At 55.0% G+C, this 24,352-nt stretch overlaps 1 protein-coding gene across 2 annotated transcripts in view; it reads right to left on the reverse strand.

The window, feature by feature from the left end:
- Window positions 1-20,313, reverse strand: part of PHACTR3 (phosphatase and actin regulator 3) — a 201,721-nt gene extending 181,408 nt beyond the window's left edge. The window contains exon 1 of one of the 2 annotated variants that reach the window (XM_073236391.1): window positions 20,145-20,313. In XM_073236391.1, coding sequence (XP_073092492.1) covers window positions 20,145-20,253 — 109 coding nt within the window. In that variant the 5' untranslated portion in view covers window positions 20,254-20,313. Of the gene's footprint in view, window positions 1-2,926; window positions 3,424-20,144 lie in introns of those variants that run through there. The other variant, XM_037006393.2, reaches the window with a different exon arrangement.
- Window positions 20,314-24,352: the final 4,039 nt, after the last annotated feature.

The raw sequence follows: 24,352 nt of genomic DNA on the forward strand, positions 1-24,352 counted from the left end.
GACGGATGGGTGACCCAGGTGGTCGGCAAGGCTTTGGAGGGAGAAAGGGCATGCTCGGAATTCCAGAAGGACTGTCAACTGGCACAGTTTGCAGGGGTGAGAAATACCACAAAAATTTTAAATATGGGTCCCATGTGACCAAGAGATCCTACTAGATGGGACACACCATGGAGGAAGTTCACCCGAGAGCACCGGGTGGCACTGCCTGGGTACCACTGCCTGCTGCCTAAAATGGGCAAAAACTGGAAACAACACAGATATCTAAGAGCTAAACTGAAAAATATACTCTTGGCATAGAATGAGGTTACTGGAAGAGAGAGGGAGATGGAGATACGCTTGGAGGAAAGACCTCTGAGCCCAATGTTGAGTAGAAGCCACCAGAGAACATTGTATACAGCATATCACCACTGGGGTTTTCTTAAATGCCTTTTTCCAAGGACATATAGACATGAACATGTAGGAAAGGTCCAGAGCTTCTCACTGAACCCCTGACAGAGATAACCTCTGGAGAGTGAGAGAAAGGGGTGTCAAAGCACAGACTACCCTTCCAGTAACATTCAAAGTTTTCACTAAGAGAATACTGATGCATTAAAAATGCATTTTGGGGAAGGGTAAATGAAACCTTGGGCTGTTTCATAAAAATATAGGATCTACACAAATGGAGGTGACTCTTCTACTTGACTTTGTACCGGGTTATTTCACAGTTGGCACACAGCCTTCAATTTTTAGGAGTAGCTCTTCAGAGTAGCAGGCAGACAAGGGCTGAGACTTTCCAGCCCAGGTAAAAAAATTACTCAGGCTGGTACAACTAACCTAAAACACCGGACTCTCTGAGAGCCCCAGTAACATGCGTTCCAAGAAGATCCCATCAGGCCTGATGAGTAGCAGACTCGGATGAGCCATTTGGAAAAGAATGTTTAAATACATCTGTCCAAAGGGTAGCATGCATGTCATCAGAAAGGAGTGAGTCCCCTGTCAGAGGAGGTTTACAAGCACTTTCCAAGCAACCAGCAAGGCAAGTATAGAAAATGCTTCCCTCACTCACAGTCCCGGCTTCAAGCTCCTGGGTTGCTTCCACCTTGAAAATTTTGATTCTCTTTCTGCCACAACTCTGCTTAACACAACCCATAAATACTTAATGGCTTCATGCTCTTCAATAAGGTTCTACCACTTGCAGAATTATACACACTATCGACTTTTCACCTCAGACATGTCTGCTCAGGGTCCCATTTAACCACCTGCACCAGAGACTGACTGAGGCATCTGTCCTCCCGTGGAATCACTTAATTCCCGGCATCCGAGCCCAGCACCTCTCTCCCTGGGGGGCCGGCACCAGCCACAGGCCGAGCCCTCACTTCCCACCCACAGAGGCATCAGCTCGCAGACGGCCAAACAGCTAAATCCTCCATAATTTCCATTTCAAGTTTGCTCCCTTTTACTGCCAGGGAGACAAAAGGAGCCGGGAAGGATTCTCTCGTGACGAGCCACTCAACTTCCATAATTGGAACAAAATCATGGATGTGCACCTTCAACACAGAGAAAAACCAATCCATCATGGAGTGCTGAAGGCTTAATCCCCGATTTCTAATAAAAGGATTAATTAAAGCCTTAAGGGTCTGCTTATGGCAGCTCTGCTTGGAACTCCAAGGAAATTAACTTGCCCTCTCAGATATAGAAAAATCAGGGATTTCCTCGGCTGGTACCTTAGTTTGACCAACTGACACAGTCAATAGTCCTAACAAAGAAATCTCACAAGCCTTGCATGCGTTTATTGTTTAAAATTTCAAATTGGTGCCCACAGAGCTGCCTTTAATGGGTCTTTCTTTGTTGTCTGATATTAAGCTCCTGTGTGTTCCAGCAAAGTGCAGGGATCCCTACCCACAAAGCCAGCGTTCACCCCAGCCCCAGGAATTATCTTGACTTTGATGCCCACCATTTAAGTGCTCAAGTCCCCATGTGGGGTCGGTGCATTTAGAGAGTAAGTCTTCTAAAGAAGGTAAGGGCAACTTACTGTCAAAACAGAATCCCTGAAGGATTGTGCCGCTCTAGGATAGGAAATTAAGTGCTATGGCTCGGTACCAAAACACCAGCTTTGATTCTTTTTTTGAACCCTACATTACAGCAGCTCAGACTTCTCCCTGTGAAGTGAAAATTGCCTTCTGGTGGAGAAAGGTTTTAATGATCACTTTGCTTCCTGCGTCTCCATGGTGACAGGGCGCGCGCAGCCCACCCTCCTCCTGCTTTATTAGGCCTTTCTTCCTCTCCGGAAAGTAATCAATCAAGCCATGTAGACGCCTTTGAAACCGGATTTATCACCTAAACAATCGACGCTGCGGCGGGGGTGGCGGCGTGGACAAAGTCCATAGAATTTAATAAAATCGGGCTCCGTCCTGGCACACGCCCTTCACCTCCCTGCTCGCATCTCTGCCAGGCACACCTGTCCCGGGAGGCAGGCGGGCGCGCCCAGGTGCGCCAGGCCCGGCTGCGGTTGGGCGCCCGGCGTGGAGCCCCGGCGGGGTGGCCTCCGGAGCGCCGCCCTGCCCCGCAGGGACGCTCAAGCCGGGGCCGCCGGAGCTGGGACCCGGGGGGGAAGGCAGAGCTCGGAGCCGGCGCTGGCGGAGGCGGCCCCGCTGCGGCTCTTCCCCCAGCTGGCCAGCGCCCGAGCAAGGGGAGCCCCCGGAGGGGACCGCGGAGCCCGCCGAGCGGCAAGGGGGGCCCACGCGGGGCGCCGGGCTCCACCCGGGAAATCGGCTCCCTTCCGGACAAAGGGCTCCGCGGCGCCCCGGCCGCGCTCCTGGGGAGGGAACTGCGGAGCCCGAGCGCCCGGTCCTGGCGCGGCTCCCCCGACGCAGACCGGGGCGCCGACCAGGGACGGGGAGGGGTGCCCAGGGCCGGTGCCCTCGCCGCCCCCGCCCGCCCCCGTTACCTGGGGTCTCGCCGGCGTCCGCGGAGGAGGTGGCTGAGGGGTCGGTGAGGACGCTGGGGTCACTCTGCGAGCGGCCCCGCGACACGAGGCAGCCGCTCCCGTCCTCGGACGCGGCCATGGGCCTGGCCGGAGCGGGGGCGAGGCGGACGGAGCCGCGTGGAGTCAGAGCATCCGAGGCGGCCAAGGTCACCGGCGAGGGGGCTGGAGGGGACGTCTTTTTAAAAAGGAAAACCAAAAAGGCCAGGGGAAGGGAAGGAGCCGCGGACGACGCCGGGGCCGACTTCGGGGTGCTGAGACAATGGCCTCGCGGCTGCAGCCAAGCGCATCCCGGCGTGCGCGGCCTCGCCGTTATTTATTCGTGTTTATTCCCATTCTCCAGTCTCTATTCCAGGAAAAAAAAAAAAAAAAGTTGAACCAGGAAATAAAAACTTTTTCTTGTCTGTGTTTATTGGTGCTTGGGGCAGGGGGTGCTGTCCAAGAATTTCTGGGGGCACTCCCTTCCCCCCACCCCACCCCCCCACCCCACCCCGGAAAAAAAGGAAAAAAGAAGAATCTTTGCTCCTGCAATTGCTTTAATCTGAAAGCTGTTCTTTGAGCATCTGTTGGAAAACATTAGGATTCTCCCATCATGCCGCGCGAGAGGAGCATGACATCACGAGAGGGGAGTGAGAGCAGCAGTGACGGGCAGGGTCTCAGATACCTGGACTGCGCGCCACCGCCCTGGGGAGGCGGGGCGGCGCCGGAATTACGTAGGACAGCCCACCCCAGCCCCTCTAGAACCCAGAATGCTTCCTCCCCGCCGGCTCGCTCTCCCTCCCCAGCAGGAGGGGAGGAGCCCCTCGGAGGCAGGCCTAATGTCCCCAGCAGCTTCAGGCAGCAGGTTTCCCAGCCTGGCCCTTCCTCTCCGGGGATAAGGATGCCAGTGGGCCCTCCTGCCAGGCTCCACCGTGGGGGTAGAAGGGCAGCACTAAAGAGCTTTACCCTGCCACCAAAGCCCCCTCCCCCCTGTGCTTCCTCCTTCCTCCGGCCCTCGGGGCCCCTTGCCTGGAAGGGGAGAGGCAGGAGAGGCACCTCCTGTCTTTCCAGGGAGGTCTCCCCAGATGCCTTGATGGAGTGGGTGGGGCCAGGCAAGCGAGGCGACACCTTCTAGGGCTGCCACTGACAGAGGTGTCCTCCAAGGTGCTAATGAGCGATCGCAGCATTCTAGATGGCAGTGTGGGGAAGTGCAGGCAACTCCAGGGTCTCCAGCTCACGCCCTGGGGACAGGGGTGGTAAGGAAGAAAACGAAAGCCCAGTACAGGGACACAGAGAGGGATGCTGTGTCACACAGCCTGGTCTGCACAGGTTCCCAGGGAAAGGGGCATTTCAGCAAATGCCTGGATGTCAGGGCCACAGAGACACTGGGACAGAAATGCTCCCAGCCCAGGACTTGCTGTGTGTAGCCCAAATGAGCACGACCCTATCTCAGCCCCTCAGCAGCCCTGGGGGGGCACCCACACTGCAGACGATGACACAGGCTCAGAGGGAGAGCTTGCTAGGGGCCCCACAGCTGGTCACAGCTGAACAAGGACCAGGACCCTCCTGGGCTGCCCCTTCGTATCCAGCCGGCACCTAGCAGAGGGCTGGGGTGCAGGGGGAGTATGCTGGCTGTCAGATGGACCCCACTGAAGGGCCAAGGACGGAACCAGGATGTGGGGAAGTAACAGAAAAGCTCACTCCACACAGAGCTCCGGGCTCTCAGCAGCAGTTACCTTCAGAGAAAGCATTCATTCATTCATTCATTCATTCACACAATCTGCAGAGAGCCTGGTATGCCTGGCCACCATGCCGGGCGTTAGGGCTCCAGCAGTGCAGATGCAGAAACAACCCACAATGTGTCTTCCAGGACTGCAGGGGACAGGGGAGCTGAGATGGTCAGGACTGTAGGGGACAGGGGAGCTGAGATGGTCACCAATAAACCAATAGATGGCCCCCAAAACATTTCATTACAGTTGGCAATTAAAACTGAGAAACAAGAAATTGGTAGGACATTTTACTAAATGCTTTTTTTCACATAAAAACGTGCTAGGTGATAATGTGCCCAGCTCTGGGCTGAGCGCTTTACTGACTGGTGTCATTTTTTCTCATCACATCCTTGAGGTGCGAACCACTACAGTCGCCACCTTAAAAACGACAGCAACTCAGAGATGTGGGGGCACCTACCCAGGTCACAAGCCAGATGTGGCAGGGCCAATGCTCATGGCCCAGAGTCCCTCCAAGTGGTTCCTCAGGCAGCTCCCCCACCCCAATACACACCCAGGCCAAGTCCTGGCCCCACAGGCAGGTCTCAGACACCCTTCCCCAACCACACCATTCACACCTCCCACACCCAGATGTGAAAGCCTGCAGGTGGCCTGGCCAGCAGCAGACAGAGCTGGACTCGAGGGTGGGGGGAGGGCTACAGCCCAGGGACACCTGGGAGAGAAAAAGGTCACACCAGAGGCTTCCAGCTATTGCTACTCATTCACCACTCAGAACCTTATTGCTACTAACAAGATTTTTCTTTTAAATAACTCTTTGCACTTAAATGCTTTTTGAAGGAAACCATCCCTGCAGTGATAGAAACACAGCCTCCCTGTCTTCTGCGGCAAGGACCACAGTGCGGACCGGAGCTCCCACTTTGCTGAAAAGGAGCTGAGCAAGGGGGGGAGAATTCAGACCCCCAGGCTCCAAGCAGAGATGTTCTCAATGCTGCCAGAGGACAAAGAATGGGAAGAATCCTCTACAGAAGCCAGTGCTCCTGAATCCTTGTCCATGAATCACCTAAAATCATTTCTAGCCCCTTCCCTCTTTGCTGCAATGCCGGATCCTGGCTCTGCCAAACTGTATGCGTGGGGCTTTAAAAGCATAAAAACGGGTAAGACTCAGCACTTGCTCCCAGAGCTCATGTGGAATGGGGAGGCAGAAGACAAGGGTACAACCAACACTGAGTTATTAAAAAATGTATGTTAGAAAAATACTGTGATTTGTTAGAGCTGCTCAGGCATGGAACTGTCCCTATATTTTTCTCTGACTTCAAAATGGTCCATAATAAAAATAGTTTAAAATTTTAAAAAATTAGCAACTCTACCTCTACTGATCACAGGATATAGTCTCCTGGTGAAGTGCCTACAGGGGAGACACTGGCCTTCCAAGTCACTCCCCACCAGACAGCCATTCATCTGCCTCCCCGCAGGGCTGGAGGTCCGGGAAGACGGGGCCCCGGAGTGCATAGGAGACAGCTGTCCACAGAAGGTCCCAGCCTCAAGGACCCTCAAAGGATCTTTGTGAAAGTCACCAGACGTCCCTCCTCAACAAGATCCGAGAATGACTGCCGGTGAGTATGGGGTTTCTTTTTGGGGTGATAGAAATGTTCTAAAATTAGATCATGACGATTCACAACTATGTAAATATACTAAAAGTCACTGAATTTTATACTTTAAACAGGTGAGCTTTATGATATGTAAATTATTTCAATAAGAAAACAAAACGAGGCCGACTGAGGCAACCAAGCTGAGCTTTGGACCTGTAGGATGAGTGGATTCTGCGCCCCACTTCTGCGGAGTATAGTCACACTTGAAACCCCTCCTGCCCCCCCAGGGGCCGCCTTTCTGGTCCTCGATCAGAAACCCCACAGCTGTTTCCTAACTCCAGGCAGTACCGATAACCTTACCACGGTGGCCTCAAAGAGCTACAAAGGGCCGAAGTCTGTAAAACTCATCCCTTCAAAAATACAAGGGGGTGAAGGCACAGGGATGGTCTCATCTGCCCGCGACAGTCAGGAGGAGCGTCTTGGCACAGGTGCCCTGAGGCTGGCAGAGCCGCCCAACTTGTGGGTGAGAGTCGCTCAGAGGTCCACTCCCACCCACACATCTCCAGAACTGGTTTCATTCTTATGCACAGTGCAGATTAATCACTGTCATCTATTTTCTGAGCATCTATTTTGTGCCAAAACATGTGACTTTTGGGGAACACCCCAATGAGCAAAATATGACTGCGCCTTGACTTTGCGGAGCTTGAGGTCGGTGGAGAAGCCGGGATCAACAACTAAGCAATCAACCAATCAATCCACTGACCTCAGTGAGCACAGAGCTCAGAAGCCGAACGGGATGGGGAGGAGCCTGTCTGAGGAAGCAGACCCTTCCTGGACTTGAAGCCTTGGTGGGGATCAACCAGACAAGTCACAGATCTAGGGCGACCAGGCAGGGGAAACTCTCCGGGCAAAGGCAGGATGCGGGAGCAGCACAGAGCTCTGGAGTCTCCAGAAAAGGCAGAGTGAGGGGCCAGCGCGTGAGCCAGGCTAGAGGGACAGTCAGGACCCAGACCAGGCAGCGTCTTGGTCCTCACTAGGAGTCTGGGTTTGTTCCAAGGGTGTGAAAAACTGCTGGAGGCAGAAGCGAGCCTCCAGAGGACCCTTCTGGCTGCCAATGGACAAGGGACCCCAGGCAAGGGAGGAGAGGGGAGACGGAGGAGGAGGCTGGCAACCGTCTGGGTGGGCAGTGGGGGCGCTGAGCAGTCCAGAACCGGTGCATTCCACAGGCGGGCCCAGTGGGTCTGTGACAGCTAGCTGTAGAGGGGCAGGGGAGACGGAGGAGCCAGAGATGCCGTCCAGATAGTTGCTTTTTGATAACTAACTGGAAAAGGTGGTGGTGGGAGGTAACCATCAAGTGTGATATTGACAAGGGAATGGTGCTACTTCCTGGGTGGGAGGGCCAATGGAGTGGGATGGGACAGAAAGAGGAGCTGCATGACACATGACGGACGGGAGAGTCTGCTGCCTGGCTTGACACCCACCGCGACTCACAGAGACTGTCTGTCGGCTTCCTCAGGGGGGTGGGGGGAGATGGGAGGGGCACAAGCTCTGAGGTCCCACAGACCCTCTGGTACCAGCTGTGGGCTGCTGACCCCTCTCTGGGCCCCACCTTAGAATGAGCATGGTCACTCCTGTGTGGCCATTCCAGGGGTCAAGTGGCAAGTGCTGACCCAACCCTGGTGGCACTCTCACAAGAGCCCCAGGGCCTCCAGCTTCTGAAGGCCCTGCCCCACTCAACCACACTTAAAAGGCAGCCAGCATGCAGAGCAGCAGGACTTGGAGTTCGTCACCCACTGACAGCGAGACTACAGTTTGTAGACACTTAGTTATTTCAACATTGCAGTTTTCTTCTCCCCAGCATACTAAGTACTTTTCCAGGACCCTCTCGAATTCACCCACCCCTGGACAGCTGATGGCCCAAGGCTCTAGGCTGCTGGGATGTCAGAACCAGGGACTTTTGTCAAGTCCGTCACCCAGAACGTACCTGGCATGTTTGTTGACTGAATAATTGACTGCGTTTGTTGAGTGAATTAATGCACATGGTGGGTGGCTGATCCTATGACACCCTGCTCTGGGAGTGAGGGCCCAGCCTCCCCGCGGTTCGTGGCGGCTCTAGGCTTTCAGAGGAGGAGGTGATCTCCGCCCAAGTCCTCATCGGGGCCACGTGGTGTCCTCTCCTCACTCACACTGTCAATGGGAACTGAGTTAGACCGGCAAACTCAGTCACTTAAACAGAACCGCTCAAGTCTTTCTCTCTGTCCAAGCTCTTAGGGGAACCAACTGCGGAGGGACAAGAGGGCAAACCCCCAGGTGGGAATCCCGAGGCCGACCTAGAGCAGGTGAGGACCGAGCGGCTGTCAGCAGAGCCCCGGCGGTAAGGAGGGGAGCTGCGCCCTCTGCCGGCCACCATGGAAACTGCACCCGGCACGGTCGCTGTGCCCCAGAGACCTGGCCTTGAACTTGGCTTCTTTCGCTCTTTGACCACATCCCTGCCGGGTCTCCCCACCTACAGCCATGCCCGTTAGACTATTCAGGGTGGCACTCAGCAGAATGACAGCTATGGCTCTTTATAAACACACTCTTCTCAAATAAAGCCCTCCACTTCACCAGTGACGGTCTCTACCCTCAAAGGCCTGAGCAGCCAGAACTGGCCTGAAAAGCATGCTGTGGGCGTCCCACGACCCCTAGAGATGCCCCAGGACCCCTCAGAGTGGTGTCCACTCTCAGACTGCCTAGAGAAGCCCTTCCGAGCAGGAGTTGAATACCTGGACATGAGAAGGGGTTCGGTCACAGCCTCACTGTGTGGATCTGGGCTCGCTAGCCTCAGTCTGGTGCACAGGTGAGGAGACGACAAAGGTCTGGGCACTCGGCACAGTGCCCAGCATGAGGGACGCCTTCAGGTGTGCTAGCTGTCATCAACACACGAGGCTCCCTGGGGCAAGGCGTTTGCCTTCTTTGGCTTAGCGCCCGGGTCCATCCAGGCAGCCAGGAGACAAGCATGTGAGTGGCAGCAACGGGGCAGAAGAACGAACAACCAGAGCACACCAGGCAAGGAGGAGCCCCGCTCTACAGAGGAGACAGGAGGCAGCCCCACTCGGCTCCTGCTTCTCTGTGTGCTCAGCACAAAGCCATGCGTCTTGGGTGACCCCTTCTCCCGTCCTCAGCTGACAGAGTGGCTGCCTCCAGGGGACGGTGGCCACCCAAGGCCCCACCAGTGATGCTTTCATTCTTGGCAGGAGACAAGATCATGAAATACTTACATGATTAGAATGCTACAAATAAACACAAGGGCAAATTTGTAATCCTCTTCTACCATTACGCTTCTTGCCCAGAATGTCAAATTATTTTACTCTTTTACTTCCAAAAGAAGGTAATTCATGTTTTAGTAATGGCCTTGGTCACCCACTTTCTCCCTCCAACTCGATGTGCGCATTTTAGTATGTTTACTGGAATTACACTCTAAAGAGACCCATTTCTTTGCCATGGGAGATCAGAGGGCTGAACTGATCGACAGTCCATAGCACCGATTTACGTCACTGACAGTGTCACAGAGATGGCAGAGTACTTTACGGGGTAACAGTTAAACACACACCGAACTTGACCTATAAATTACAGAAAGTCCACAGCACTAGGTTTTTAGGTAGTACTTTAAAAATCCCCCTTAAGTGCCATAGCTGGAGTGATAATTCCCCAAATCCACTTGCACAAACCTATAAATAATGACATGTCCATATTTTCATAGGAGCTATGATCACATTCAGAGCCCACATTCCATTAGGACTGATAAGCACTTTAAAGTGGTGGGTCTAGTGGGATTTTCTATTTGGGAGCAGTTATTTAGGCAATTAGATTCTGGTGCCTCCACAGGTCTCCACTCTGGACTATTAACAATAATGCCAGGGATTCCCACAGCCTGTGGTGGGACAGCATTCATTTCTGGGTTGAACAGAGGCCCCTTCAGCCCAGTGTCTTGGGAACAGAGGATCTCACCCCTCACATTTCTGCTGAGTTTTTGGAGGTGCCTGATTCTTTTCAAGGGCTGCTTGGGGGACCCACATGTCCACTCATACTGTGGCACAAAAGGGAGTCTCAGGATTTTAGGGGTATGGGCCCTGGAAGCTGTCAGCAGGCAGGAGCAAAGGGGCAGAAATCTAGAGTGGGGCTGGCTCTGCTCCCACCGGAACCTGCAAAAGTGAAGAGCTGATCCTTCATTCAAAAAGGCACAGGCTGCAGACCACACAGACCCACCAGGCTTGACCCAAGGGAAATGTCCTCAACATAACGTCCTGTGTTGGGTTTGACTGATCGAGTCACTCATTCATTGATTCATTTGTCCATTCATTCATGGTATGTCAGGCAATGTGGGAGGGGCCCCCAAGTGCAGCACATAGAAAATCCCTGGGGTGACAGCATGGGGCTGTCTGAGAGGCGGAGGAGGGCTGGGTGGCTGGCGTGCTGGGTGCGGGGTGGCGTGCGGTGAGGCCAGGCCACAGAGCATCAAAGGCTGCATGACCCCTGGGCGGAGCATGGATGTCGTCCTGGGAGAAATGGAAACCCCGGGAGGGTCTTCAGAGGAGAGAGACAGGATTTACCTTCTCTCAGATCATGAGGCCCCTGCTGGAGAATGAAGTGCAGGGACAAGAAGAGACTGGCAGGCCGGGGGTGTGCGGGGGCCACAGCAGTGGCAGGGAGCCATGTGGAGGTGGCCCTGAAGGGTGGTGATGGTGGAAACACAGGGCAGACGGAACCCAGGGGCATTAAACTACCTTTAGCCAACTCCTTATTCAAAGGTGCCCTGCAGCTAAAATCATAGCAGAGACAAAATTTCCTTTACATGATTACTGTTAAAATTGATGTTTACCGACCGGCTTATGCGCCCTGCAAGTTAGAGGGAGGTTTTGGTGAATGTCAGGATTCCTCACAGCAGGCCTGGCTGCCCTGCTTCCGTACACTCGTGGTCACAGCGTGGTGGTGTCACTGTGCTCAGCAGCTCACTGTGGGCCAGGCCCTGGGCTGACACACATACCCACGGTGTGGACAGCAGAAGGCCAAACGTCAGGGTTCCTGAGTCCGGCCCTCCGTCAAACACTACCACAGGCACTGCTGTGGAGGCATCTGTGGACGGGATGGGGGATACTCAGCTGGCCTGGAGATGGGGTGTGACCCTGGATGGTCCCACGGCCCAAGGGGCCGGGCCAGGGAATGCAGGGGCCCCTGGAAGCTGAGGACCCCTGCTAACAGCCAGCAAGGCGCCCTCTCTCTGAGCTCCAGGCAGGAGTGAGGCCTGCAGACACCGTGATTTCTGCTGGGGTGCCCAGAGCAGAGGACCAGTGGAGTCCACTGGAACGTGTGGGAAAATAAATGGATGCTGTTCTGGCTGTGACGTTCACGGTCACCAGTTCCAGCAGCCATGGAAAACAAATCATGCGTGCTCCCTTCCATCCTCCTGAGGGGTGGAGGGCACCTCGGTGTCACCTTCCACCTACAAGGAGAGGAGATCAGAGGGGAGGCCACCAGGGAGCTGGTGGAGCCAGCCTAACTCCCGGGGTCCTTTCCCCACCTCTGCACGACCCTGTCCCACTCCTCCCTGCATAGGCACGGATGTGGGACAGGCTCAACTCAAGGAAAAATACACAAAAGAGAGAACAAGCCAGAGAGGAGGACAGGTGTTGAGAGCTACGACGGCACCCACCTGCAGGGCACAGAGTCCCACCCGCGGGGCTCCTTCCTGCCACCAGCCTCCGGGTTTCCAAGGGAGGTACCTCTAGGGCACAGATGGAGGTGGGTATCCAGGAAGGATCCAGAGCTAGGCCCTGAGAAAGGCAGTCCTTCCAGAAGAAAATGTAGAGCATATAACTTAGGAGGCAGGACAGCAAAACAGCTAAGAATCCAGAGTGAGCCGGTTCAGCTCCACAGCCGTGTGACCTGGGACAAGGCCCTTGACCTCAGCAGGCCTTGGATTTCCCCACCTGTGAAGTGTGGTCATGCCTCCTATATGCCGAGCAGACGACAGTGGCACTGGGGCTGGCGTGAACGCCACTGTCCCTGAGGAGGGCATTTCAGGGTGGCGTCTCTCTGGTCCCGTGCTGCAGTGACTCTCATGCAAACCCAGCACAAGTGACAGCTGGGAAACACACGGCGCTTTCATCCATGACCATAACTCTCCCAAGTGGAGATCACCTCAGTCCACCAGTACGAGGGCCATCTCCTCCCATTCCAAGTTACCCCAATGTTTAACTACAAGTCAAAGCACTGGAGCTAACTTACCGAGATGTTTTAGTGGATTATAGGGAACCGCATGGGCAGCAAAGCCATTAACATAAACGTAGAAGTGGAAGTTCACGGCGCACCTATAATGCACCAGCCGCCTCGTTCTCCAGGTGCCAATCACAGCAGAGATTCAGCTGCAGACGACGGGGAGTATTTGTTTTTTCCAGCTGCTTTGGACCCTTCTAAATGCAGAGACGCGTCCTTGACTGTTTAGGCCCCCACCCAGCGCAGCCTACTCGGAGTTCCTGCTCTTTGTCACAGCAGCGGTGACCCCACCATCGAAATGAGTAACGCCCATTACTCAGGCGGCTGGGTATCCAACTTCCAAAACTGCACCTCTAGCTGGGAAGGGGGCACAGGGGAGCAGGAAAAGGTGGGGACGCTCTGGCTGAGGCTCACCTGTGGGTGACTGCCCAGGCGGCTCATGCAAAGGGCACGGGGTCAGGCCCAGACAACAAGCCCAGGCTGGCCTGTGTAAACCCACTACACGTTTTGTGTTAGAAATGTGTGTAAAAAATTCAAAACGGCCTAAACATCTGATGTGCTTTCCAAGGAACACAGGAGCCTCTCAAGAGAGATGCACAAGGAGGCTGCAGGTCCCACCCCTGCAGTGCAGGAGGGAACGGGCGGCTGAATTTGGAGATTCTCCTGCTAAAGGCTCTCCTTGAGGCGGAAGCCAGAGGCTCCATGGAAGAAGAAACTCCTGGGAAGCTCGTGGACATTCTCGCCAGGGCGTGAGGAAGGGGTTTCCCACCACCGACCTGGCCCATGTGCTCAGGGAGGCTTCGGAATTCACGGCCACCTATCACTGGCCAGGCACTGGGCCCCATGCAGCACGGACATAAGCAAGTTGTTGCCACAATGGGTTTATATTTGGTGTGGAAGTCAGGTCGTCAGCACGAGTGTGAAGAGATGCCATGCTGGGGGTCTCCAGGTTCACCCCGGGTTAGGGCTCCCAGGGCTCGGACACAGTCCTACTCACAGAGGAAGGACACAGAGCACGAGCAGCACAAGCAGCAAAAGGAAAAAGGCACATGGGACGCGGCCCAGGGAGACCAGGTGGGAGCTTCCAGAATCCTCCCAGGGGAGAGGCACTGGATGCACGCCACTGCCCCAACCGAGTGTAAGGACGCATGTGAAATGCTGTCCCCCAGGGAGGCTCTTAAGAGACCCAGCACTCAGGTTCTGTACTGGGGGCTGGTGCCACAGGCCCCTCTGCAGGGCACATACAAGGAGTCCACACTTCTGGAAGGAAAGCAGATGCTCAGCATTAACCACGCTGTGCAGACAGGTGAGGGGCAGCAAGCTGCTCTGGGCAGTTAGAGAAGGGGGGCCCTCCCATGGTCGAGGTGCCCCACCACCACTGAATGCCACCCTTAGAGGCAGGCCCTTCTAAGGCGAGCAGACAGGCTGGCCTGGGTGACTCTTCTTGCATAATTACACACGGTGATGAGGCTATTCCGGCCCTAAAGAGGGGCTGCTAGGGTCGGTGCAGTAGGGGGAAGGGCCGTCTAGACAATGTGGCAGATGGTATTTCCCAAATATGGCCACAGCATTATCCCACCTCCTGGGTTATCATCACATGACTTTGCAGCTCCCCCATGGAAAGATGGGTGTCACCCCCCATCCCTGAATCTGGGGGATCTCCAAGGCTAAATCGTTAAGATGACAGAACCTGAACCTGTTTCCCCTGGGGGGGGCTCACTCTCGGAACCCATGTTCCCGTGTGAAGCCCAGGTGGACAGGATGCAGGGCCTGGCCCACAGCCCCAGCTGAGCTCCCAGCTAATGCCCACCATGCCAGCTGTTCTGGGCCAAACGGCGTCCCCTCAAAATTCAGATACTTGGGCCCTAACTCCCAGTACCCCCAAATGTGACTATATTTGGAGACAGGGACTTTAAAAATGTGATTAAGTTAAAATGGCCCAGTCTGACCAGTGTCCTTAGAAGACGAGGAAGCCTGGACACACGGACACTGGGGGCACCCTTGCAGAGAGGACAGAGGCCCTGTGAGGAGCTGGCCCACTGCAGCCACAGGGTGAGGCCTCAGAAGAAACCAAACCTGCCCACACACCTTGATCTTGAACTTCCAGCCTCCAGGACTGTGAGAAACGTAATTCCTGTTGTTTAAGCCCCCCAGTGTGGGCCCTTTTGTTCTGGTAACCCTAACAAAGTAATGCAGCCGCTGTATTAGGCAAGGTTCTCCTGAGAAACAGATCCAATACACAGAGAGAGATTTTCATGGGAGATCGGCTCACGTGACCATGGAGGCTGGAAATCCACGATCAGCTCTCCGCAGGCTGGAGACCCACATCTGGCACAGGTCCACCCGAACCCAAAGGCCCGAGAACCAAGGCCGATGCCCAACAGCAGAGAAGATGTATCGCAGCTCTGAGCCCCCAAGGCTGCTGAATTCCACTCCAGAAAGGCCTTGTGAAGACACACTCATGCCTAGTGACTGGTGTAACTAGTCACCTTTCCTGGAAATACTGCGATTATGCAAAATCCACACCTCCCCAGGTAATCTAGGTCACCAGCCTCCAAAGGGTGATGGACAGCCCAGCCCATCCTCCCCACACTCACCTGCAGGGAGCACAGACAGGGGCCAATCCGCCGGGGACACACCGGGGACCCTGGCCAGCCCCCAGGCCCTCTGGGAGAAGGCTGACACAGGGGTGTGGGCTGTTTTTTCCTAAAATGAAATGAAATGCCACTGAAACTGTGTAGAAATCCCAAACGCAACGGGTTGCCTTACCAAAGCTCCAGCAGAGGGGCAGGGAAGCCCGGTGCCCGGGGTTATTTAAGAGACGGCACATGGGGAGGGTCTCCATTCTCTGAAAGCAGCCAGGGCAGGAGGGAGCACGTGGGAATGCAAATCAAAGCAAGGAGGCCCCGCTTCTCTCCTGTAGGGCTGACGAAACGTGAGAATCTGAACATGGCCACGTACCTGGAGAAAAGTGCTGCAGACACTGTGCTGGGATTGACACCGCTGCTCTGGGAGGCCACTCCTCAAACGAAAGTTAAACGCGCTCTCCCTGGACCCCAGAAAACCCACTTTGGAATGTGCCCTGTAGAGATGCGCTGGCACAGAGGCACCGAGGGGCACTGCAGGTTGCTCCCTGGGATGGCCCACCGAGGCCACCAGCAGCAGAAACAGTAAAACAACAGCAGAATATTCTAAAGCAATTGGAAAGAAGCTGAAGCTATTAACCCAGATAAATCTCCAAGACACACTGCTGAATGGAAACAGTAAGTGTCAGAACAGGACGTGCTGTGTTCAGATGCCATTTCTCTAAAATACTTCAAAATACAGGAAACAGTCCTGTACGTTTTCTACTGAGACTCACATACACATTCAAGTCAGTCTGCCGGGAAAAACCCTAAATGGTAACAGCGCTTACCTCTGGAGAAAAGGGAGAAGACGTAAGAGCCGTGCTCCAAGGAGATTTGAGCCTTATTTGCAATATTTGCACTTCACACGTGGAAAAGGTATTCATGAAATACTAGTGGAATTAAATTTTTCCCCAAAGAAACCTGTTGCCTGCGTAGAAGAGCACGTGATACATTCACCTGGCGAACATTGATTGAATACCAACCAGAAGCCAGACCTGTTCTAGAGCTGTTCTGAGGGTCACCTGCCTTTAAAACAAAATTTTTAAAACAAAAAATCAGCTGTGTCACTGGCCAAGCTCACCAGCAGACAGCAGTCCTTAAGGTAACGGGGCAGCAGATACTAGCGGATGAAGGACACACAGCGAGAAAAATGCCCTGGGCACCTGGGCAGGCGACAGGAGGGTCTGGAAGAGTCCCAGCTGAATCGCAAACCCTAGCAGGGTGAGGCCGTCCACTGCCACCTGGACGTCGCCAGCTTTGCCTTCTCTAAGCACACAGTGTGCTGAGAAAAACTGATGCCCCCAGGATGACTCCTGACCCCAGTGGGTTTGGAAGATCAGGTGAGCACAGACCTGGGGTTCCCCCACCGCTGGGGCAGCCAGAAGTATGGTGTTTGCAATGCCTGGCATCCACTCTCCTTCTGCCAGCATCCCCTTGATTGTTTCCCAGGGTCTCAGGCCTGGCCACTGAGGGGACGCAGACTCCGTCCCTGGCCTGGAGGGGGCCTGTGAGCTGGCCCCTGGGCTGGGCCTCAGCCGTCCAGCTTCCCCCATTCGCAGGCCATAGTGATGGGTTCAAGGACAGGTGGTGTGACCCAGCCCGAGCCCTGGACAGACATGGGGACAGGCGAGCTACTGAGGCCATCCGCCTCTGGACTTCCAGTTTCCCAAATTGACTTTCCCGAACAGACGTGTCCTTCTGTTTCTGCAGGTCTCACAAGTGCTAAGTACAGCTGGTGGTCATTATGATTTCAAAGGAACCGGGCAGCTCAGACCCAATCTGGGTCTTCAGATTTCCTGCGTTCAGGGAGCCCGGCCCTCCCGGCAAGCGCGGAGCTAAGCCAGGCAAACAAGGCACCGAGTTTCCAACTGCCTTTCGCAGCCCCTAAAGCCACAAGTTTTAATGAGCCTCAGCTGAGACGTGTTATGATATCATCGATCACGCCTTTCCTTAAAAAAAAAAAAAAAAAAACTCATTTGGTGCAGAAATACCCTAGTACGAGTCAGCGCTTCCAAATCAGACTGGAAGAATGAGTGGCTAATTTGTTCCTAAATTAAACAGCTCTGGCCACAGAAATAGCACATTATCCCTTTAAGGCTGGGAATTAGGATCCACCCAAACCAAGCTTCAGGAAGTAGCCACGCAAATCGAGGGAGCCAGACAGATGGAGGTCAGGAGACCTTCCCCAGGTCTGGCCGTCAGAACACCAGAGTCATGGGCAGCCCATTTGGTTCCACCCTGGGGCCCTGGGTCCTCGCTACAAACCAAAAAACTTGATATTTGCACTGGGATCGGTTCTGACGCAACACTGAAATGCAACATTGAAACCCAGAAGGTCAGCCCTGCTCTGCTCGGCCCCCAACGGGGTGAGTGCCTGCAGGTGGCAGCTCCACCCGATGAAGCTCAGACCGGGGGCTGCGGGCTGACCACAGCCCCAGGCTCCAGGGTCAGATTTGAACGGCCACTCCGCACACCCCAGTGGATGTCAACAGGCCCCTCCAAAGTAGCATGGCCTGCTCCCACCAGCCTTCCCACGACCCACCCCTCACCAAGCCTTGGACGGCTCCATCAATAGCACCCCAGTGCTCAGTCACGGAACTATGTGGCATCTTGGATTCCAGGCCCCGAGGCATCAGCAGGTCCTGTCAGCTCTACCACCTAAAAGTCCTGCCTTCCACATCTGCCCTCCGGCCACTAGGACAGCACAGTGAGCTTTCCCTTACATACAGTCGGTCATGCGATTCCTCAGCCTGCAGCTTTCCTGTGGCCTTGGGCAGCATGCAGGCAACCCCCACTGCTCATGCAGGAGCCCAGGGTCCCCTGCCCGCCTCGCCAAGTGTTAGGCCCTCATCTCCTCTGCCCGCGGGTCTCCAGCTTCAGTGACCATCTTCATTCCCCAGTCCCACCAGGCTGATTGCTGTCTCAGGGCCTCTGCTGCTTTTCCTCCTGCCAGAAATGCTCTCACCCCCTAGCCTCACATGGCTCCCTATGTCTCCCTGTTCAAGTCTGTAGGCAAATCTCCTCTTGGAAGAACCTGCCCCCCAGCTAAAGCAGCGCCACCTGCAGTCGCGCCTCTCTGTCCTTATCTTCTTCCAACATCCCTTTGCATAGACATTGTCTTGTTGTTGTGTGTTGTTTCCTTCCATGTCCACTGTCCTTCTCCCCTATGAGAACAAAAGCTCCCTGAGGGCAGGGAGCAGACCTCCTTGCTCTCCGCAGCATCCCCAGCATCCCCAGCATCTACGTCAGTGCCTGAACCATTTTCAGCAATGAGTAAACACTTGCTGACCCACTGCAGAAACAGCTGGCTTTCTCCTGGGCAAAAGTGGATTAGCCCTGGCTGAGCCCTGCATTCCTTCAAGGCCAAGATAGAAGTCACAGAACTATTTTCAAAATGCCCAACAATTGAAATGAACATGTGGAGCAAGAGTTGCATCGTGTCCACCGGCAGATCATACACTCGTGACGGCTCTGAATGCACTGCCAAGCGGCTGAAGGTCAGGACTGGACGTGGCCTTTCCCAAAATCCAACCCCAAATACACCTGCTATGAACTCAGCACCCAAGTACCGCACGGGTGGGGTGTGCTTTCCGGGAGGAGGCCTGCACCCATGCACACATCAGTCACCACCGTGTTCGCAGGGCTCAGCACAAGGTCCCCTGCTTAGTGGGCACTCCAGGTGCAGGATTCGACCGCAGGAGGGCTGCCCATCCTCTGCGCTGAGGCTCCAGATGCCTCTCCACTCACCACACATCAGCACCCCGAGGCGTCATCCACGAGCTTCTCACTGTCAGGGCACCACAGAGGGCCTGGCACACGGCAGGCTTCCCAGGACGCCTACTGGCCCAGCAACCCCAGCATCCCCCTTTGTTGGCCCTGTGACTCCATGTATCTCAGTCCCCAAACTTTTGCACTACTAACACTGCGAACTAGATCATTCTCTTTCATTTTTTCTTTTTTGGGGGAGGGGGGGCCATCCTAAGCAGCGTCCCTGGCTTCTCCCCATTAGGTGACAGTAGTAACTGGGGAGGGGGGGTTGTAACAACCAAAAACATGGGGAATGGGCAGAATCACCCCAGTTGAGCACCCCTGGTAAGAACCACAGTGTACCTAAGCCAGACTCCCCACTAGCCTGATTCCAGAATCATCTGGGGCACAGGTTAAAAATACAGATTCCAGGAGATTTCGAGGGGCAGCCCTGGGGCATGGCCAGGAAGCGCTTTGTAGTAAGTGTCCCAAGGGAATCTTACCAAAGAGCCAGTCTGGAAACTGGCCTCTCCTCCTCCCACCAGCGTTCAGCCTCCTGGTCACCCACTGCAGGAACCGCCCCCACCAACAAGCCCCGCTCTGGGGCTCTCTGGCCTCATCACCGGGACACCTGAGCCCCCTCCATGCCAGCTCCCCTCCCCGGGCCCCTCGCAGCCCGGCGGGGCCCTCCCCACTTTCCGGCTTGCTCAGTCCCTCCCGGGAGTGCCTGTCCCTTTAACTGCTGCTGGAAGCCCTCCAGGACCAGGTGTCTGACTGCAACGGCTCTGGTCGCTCCTGCCCCGCACAGGTGGTGGCTGGCTGTCCTCCCCGGGGGGGAAGGGGGGTATAAGGGAACACGCGGGGGCTTCCCACTGGGTGGGCATCACTGCTCACGTGATCCTAACTCCTGCCCCAAGTCCTGGACTCCCCCATGGTACAGATGTAGGGGCAGAGTCACGGCGAAGGCGAGTGCCCGGGGCACAGGGTCAGGGTCACGCAGAGCCAGCGGAGGAGGGCTCCACACGCGCCAGGCCGGCCTCAAGACGCCAAGGCCAGCGCTCGGGACCACTGCACGCACTGCCCTTGTCGGGGCACCGAGACGCCCGCCTCGGCTGCAGGGACAGCCCAGGCCAGGGGGCCCCCTCAGTGCTGGGACGCAGCGGGTACCCCGGCCACCCCGCCGCGGCCACGGGCCGAGCGCGGGCTCCGGGCGGGGCCGCCCCGCAGCCCAAGCTCCCTCCCTGCACTACGCGCTTACCTGGCGCCGTGCCTCGGGTGGCGGCGGCGGCGTCCCGGGCCCGGAAGGCGCGCAGCAGCGAGCGCACCGGCGCCGGCCAGCGGGCGCGCCCCCCGCCCCGGCCGCGCATCCCGCCGCAGGACGGCTCGGGGCTGCGATCGCAGGGCGGCCGAGCGCGCCGAGCCCGGGGCGGCGGGAGGCCCGCGGGGGCGGGGCGGGGGCGGGGCGGGGGCGGGGCCGCGCGCGGGGCCGCCCCTCTGCCGGGCGGGGGCGCCGGGGGCGCGGCGCGACCTTGATCTGGAACCGCCTGCGCCGCAGCGCGGGCTGCGGGGCCTCGGAGTCTGGGGCGCGCCGGACACGTGCACGGGAGGTGCCGCCGCCGGCTTAGTTACGTGGGAAAGAGGCTGCAGAGTTAGGGCCGCTGTGGGACCCCGGCCGAGTCGCTTGACCTCTCTGAGTGCCAGTGTTCTCGTGCGCAAAATGGGCTTGAGGCCAGTGAAAGGAGTTGACTGTGAGCCTAGAACGGCGCCAGGGCTTGACTCGGCCCAAGTGCAGGAGCCGCTGGGGGCTTATAACACACCCATGACACATTGTTTGCCTTCTTAGGAACAAAATAAATATTTAACTTAATGATGACCGTATGTGGGGCACCCTTGTGGCCACCAACAAGCTCAAGTACTAGGACCTCGTCAGGCCCCAAGTCCCTCTGACTGCTCCCTCTGATCACAATCCCTCCTGCACCCAGTAGCCCTTGGGGGGCTTCAGTCTTGAGAAGACACCGCAGCCTCTGGCGACCTTGAGGCAGGGTCCCTGGCTGGGGGAGTCAGAGCCCTCGTCAGCACTAAGGCCATCTTGGAGAGGTCCAAGCAGCCATCACACTGCCTGGCTCAGTGTGACGGGCTCGGGACCTCAGCACCAAAAGGAAAAAAATCCCTCCCCTCGCCATCCCTGAGTGCTTCCCAAAGCCAGCTCTGCCCAAGGCCCCTGTGGTCTTCCTGTCTAAACCCAGGCACCTCCATAAACAGGTGCAATCATGATGTCCATTCTGCAGATGCAGAAGTGCAGGCAGCAAAAAAGAAGGAATCGTCCTCCACATGGCTACTGAGTGCAGGGCTGGGCCTTGGATGTCCTGGGCATCCCACCCACCTGTGTCCACCCTGGGATTCTTGTTGGCCGGCTCCCAGGAGCTCTGCCCGAATCGCCTCCTCTACAGAACTTTGTGACACAGTAGAGACACTTAGCAACTAACACTAGGTAGCACCGTGCTGGACACATTTTCGTGTCCTCTTTATAACTCTTTGAGGTGGGTACTTTACAGATGAGAAAGACAAGCTCAGGAGAGCGGGAACTTGGTCACGTCCATTGCTGCACCCCAACCCAGTCCTATCTCATCCTCCAACAGCTACTGTAGGGAGGAAGGCACTGCGATCGTCCCCCACTTCTTAGAGCAACAACTGAGGCTCAGAGAGGTACAGTAACTCACCCTAAGGAGCTGGGAAGGGGCCAGTCGGGATTCAAACCCCCATCAGTCTCAGTGCCTTTGCTCTCTGCCCAGAACACTGGACATGCCCTGGAGAACTCATACACAGCCTTCATGACCCAGCCAAGGCCACTGGCTGTTCTCCAAAGCCTGTCCTTAGCTGCCCTGTGTCTCTTCCCCTGTCCATGCACCCAGCGTCATGTGCACCTTCTGTCTGGGCACATGCCACATCACAGAGCAGTCATGTGCCCACCCATCAGTCCCATGCCCCGCAGGGCTGGGATTGTAGGGGACAGACACTGGCCCTCGTCTGCCTTCCCAGGGCCTCTCCCGTTCATTGAACATCTGTTTGTAGCCTCTGTCTTCATCTGCTGGTAACAACAGTTCCATTTTCCTCTGGGCAGCTCCCTCCCCAAGGCCAGGGGAGCCAGGGCTCCTCCCTAAGGCCAGGGGTGTGGCTCTCCTGACCCGTCTGACCAATCCGTTTAGTTCATCCATCTGGCCTGGATGACTGGTTCAGGAAAGTTGGTCCATAGAGGCACAGCCTTGAGACTTTTGCTGGACCAGAAGAGAGAAGTCCTTTAATCCTCTGGCCTTGAGGGGGTGGTCTGGGATTCTGAGAGTCATCACATACTTCAAAATTCAAACAACATGGAGAGAAAGGACCCCAGAGATGGAGGTGTGCTGGGCTGCAGGCATTTGTCTGAATACCTTGTTCCAGCTGTGCCTGAAGGAGGCTGTATGAAGGGTCGCACCTTTGAATCGCACCCTTCCTGCCTTTTTCTTTCCTCCCAGCCTTGGTGTGAACAAGACAGCAAGGAGACAGACGTGGTCATATAATCACGAAGCAAAGGTGCACTGTAGGCAGCCCACAGAACAGGAGAAAATATTTGCAAATCATACATTTGATAAGGGAGCAGCATTCAGAATACATAGAGAACTCCTAAAACTCAGCAGCAGGAAAACAACTTACACGGTGTTTTATGTCAATTATGTCTCAATAAAACGGAAAGAAAAAAAAAGAGGAAATACAAAGAACTTTCATTGCAGTTCTTTAAAGATGGACTTTCAATAAAGAATGTTCTAAAAAATAGAAATAAACCAAATGGTTGCTTTTATATTACATGAATGTCATTTCAATAATTTTCTTTTTAAAAGAAAAGCAATCTCCCTTGAATAAAAGGCATCACAGTCACTCCGAGTGGCCTGCGTGATGAACGAGAAGAAGATGGGTTGCTAATGACAGAGATTCTCAATGTCCAAACCCAAGTCAGAAGAAAAATCCATGTAGACCCTGCAGTGGTCTGGGACTGAAGTGATTAATTTCTTTTAAATCTTTAGTTTTAGGAAGAATCCCTGAGCCTTTTGCTCTCTCCACACACATAATGGTCCTGGCGCCCTCTAGTGGCCACTGGGGTGCATGCAGCAGAGCTTGTCCAAAAATCCCCAATCCCAGTACTGAAGGTGCCTGATTGTGGGGGACACAGTGGCGACAGACTGGGGTCTGATCTCTTTGAGAACTCTAAAATCCACCCAATTTCTCATTCTAATCAACGTGTGTCCATATTTCTTTCCATATGCAATGAACCTTTCCTTCCCTCATTTTCTGCTGTATTTTAGGTAAGAATGTCAGCTCTCTCAAAAACTCTACAAAACATTGTAAGGATTCAAAACAAATCATCAGAATGTAAATTGGTGCCACTACCTTAGAAAGCGGTCTAGCAGTTCCTCAGAAAGCTAAGCATGGAGCCACCTGTGACCCGGCAATTCCACACCAAGGTAGGTACCCAAGAGAATTAGAAATACATGTCCCCAGAAAGACTTATAATAGCTGTTCAAACCAGCATTATCCACAATGGCCAAAAAGTGAAGACACCTAAAGGTAATGTAGTAAAGCCATACAACGGGATGTTATTTACAAATAAAAAGGAATGAGGCATGGATGCAAGCTCCAGCATGGAGGAACCTCACTAAATGACAGAAGCCAGACACAAAGTGCCACTCAGTGTATGATTCCATTTACACGAAGTGTCTAGAACAGAGACAGGCAGTCGGTCAGTGGTGGCCAGGGGACAGGGGGCAGGGACATGGAGAGTCACTGCTAATGGGTATGAGGTTTCTTTACATGGGGGTAAGAATGCTCTGGAATTGAATAGGGGTGATGGTTACATGACCTTGTGAATATACTAAAAGCCACTGACTAGTAGGTTTTAAAGTGGTAAATTTAGGGTAAGTAAATTATATCTCATTTAAAACAGATAGCCATCCATACAACCACCTGGTCGAGAGCCTACCAGATGTTTAGAAATAATTGGTGAATTCCACCCCACCCCACCCCCCAGCATCCCTGCCAGTTGAGAAAATGAACCTATTGTACAGCAAAAACACTGAGTCAAGAAAGCTTGAGTGGGCCGTGGGCTACCAGAGGGTTGGTGGACATTATTTCTGAGGGTGTCTGGAGGAGATGAGCATGTGAATCAGAAGATGGGCCAGCAAGCCCCCCCACCCCCCAGTGCGCGTGGGGTCAGACACACACGCCACTGAGGGCCTGAACAGAACCAAAGGGCACACCAGGGGGCGCTCTTCCTCTAGCTGCGCGGGACACCCTTCCTCCAGCTCTCGGACATTGGTACACCTGGTTCTCGGGCTCTGGACCCAGACTGGCCCCCGGATATCAGGCCTTTGGACTGAATGACAGGACGGGCTTTCCAGGGTCCGACCTGCAGGTGGAAGATTGTGGGACTTCTTG

Source organism: Manis javanica, chromosome 5, assembly GCF_040802235.1.
Source record: "Manis javanica isolate MJ-LG chromosome 5, MJ_LKY, whole genome shotgun sequence".
Lineage (NCBI taxonomy): Eukaryota > Metazoa > Chordata > Mammalia > Pholidota > Manidae > Manis > Manis javanica.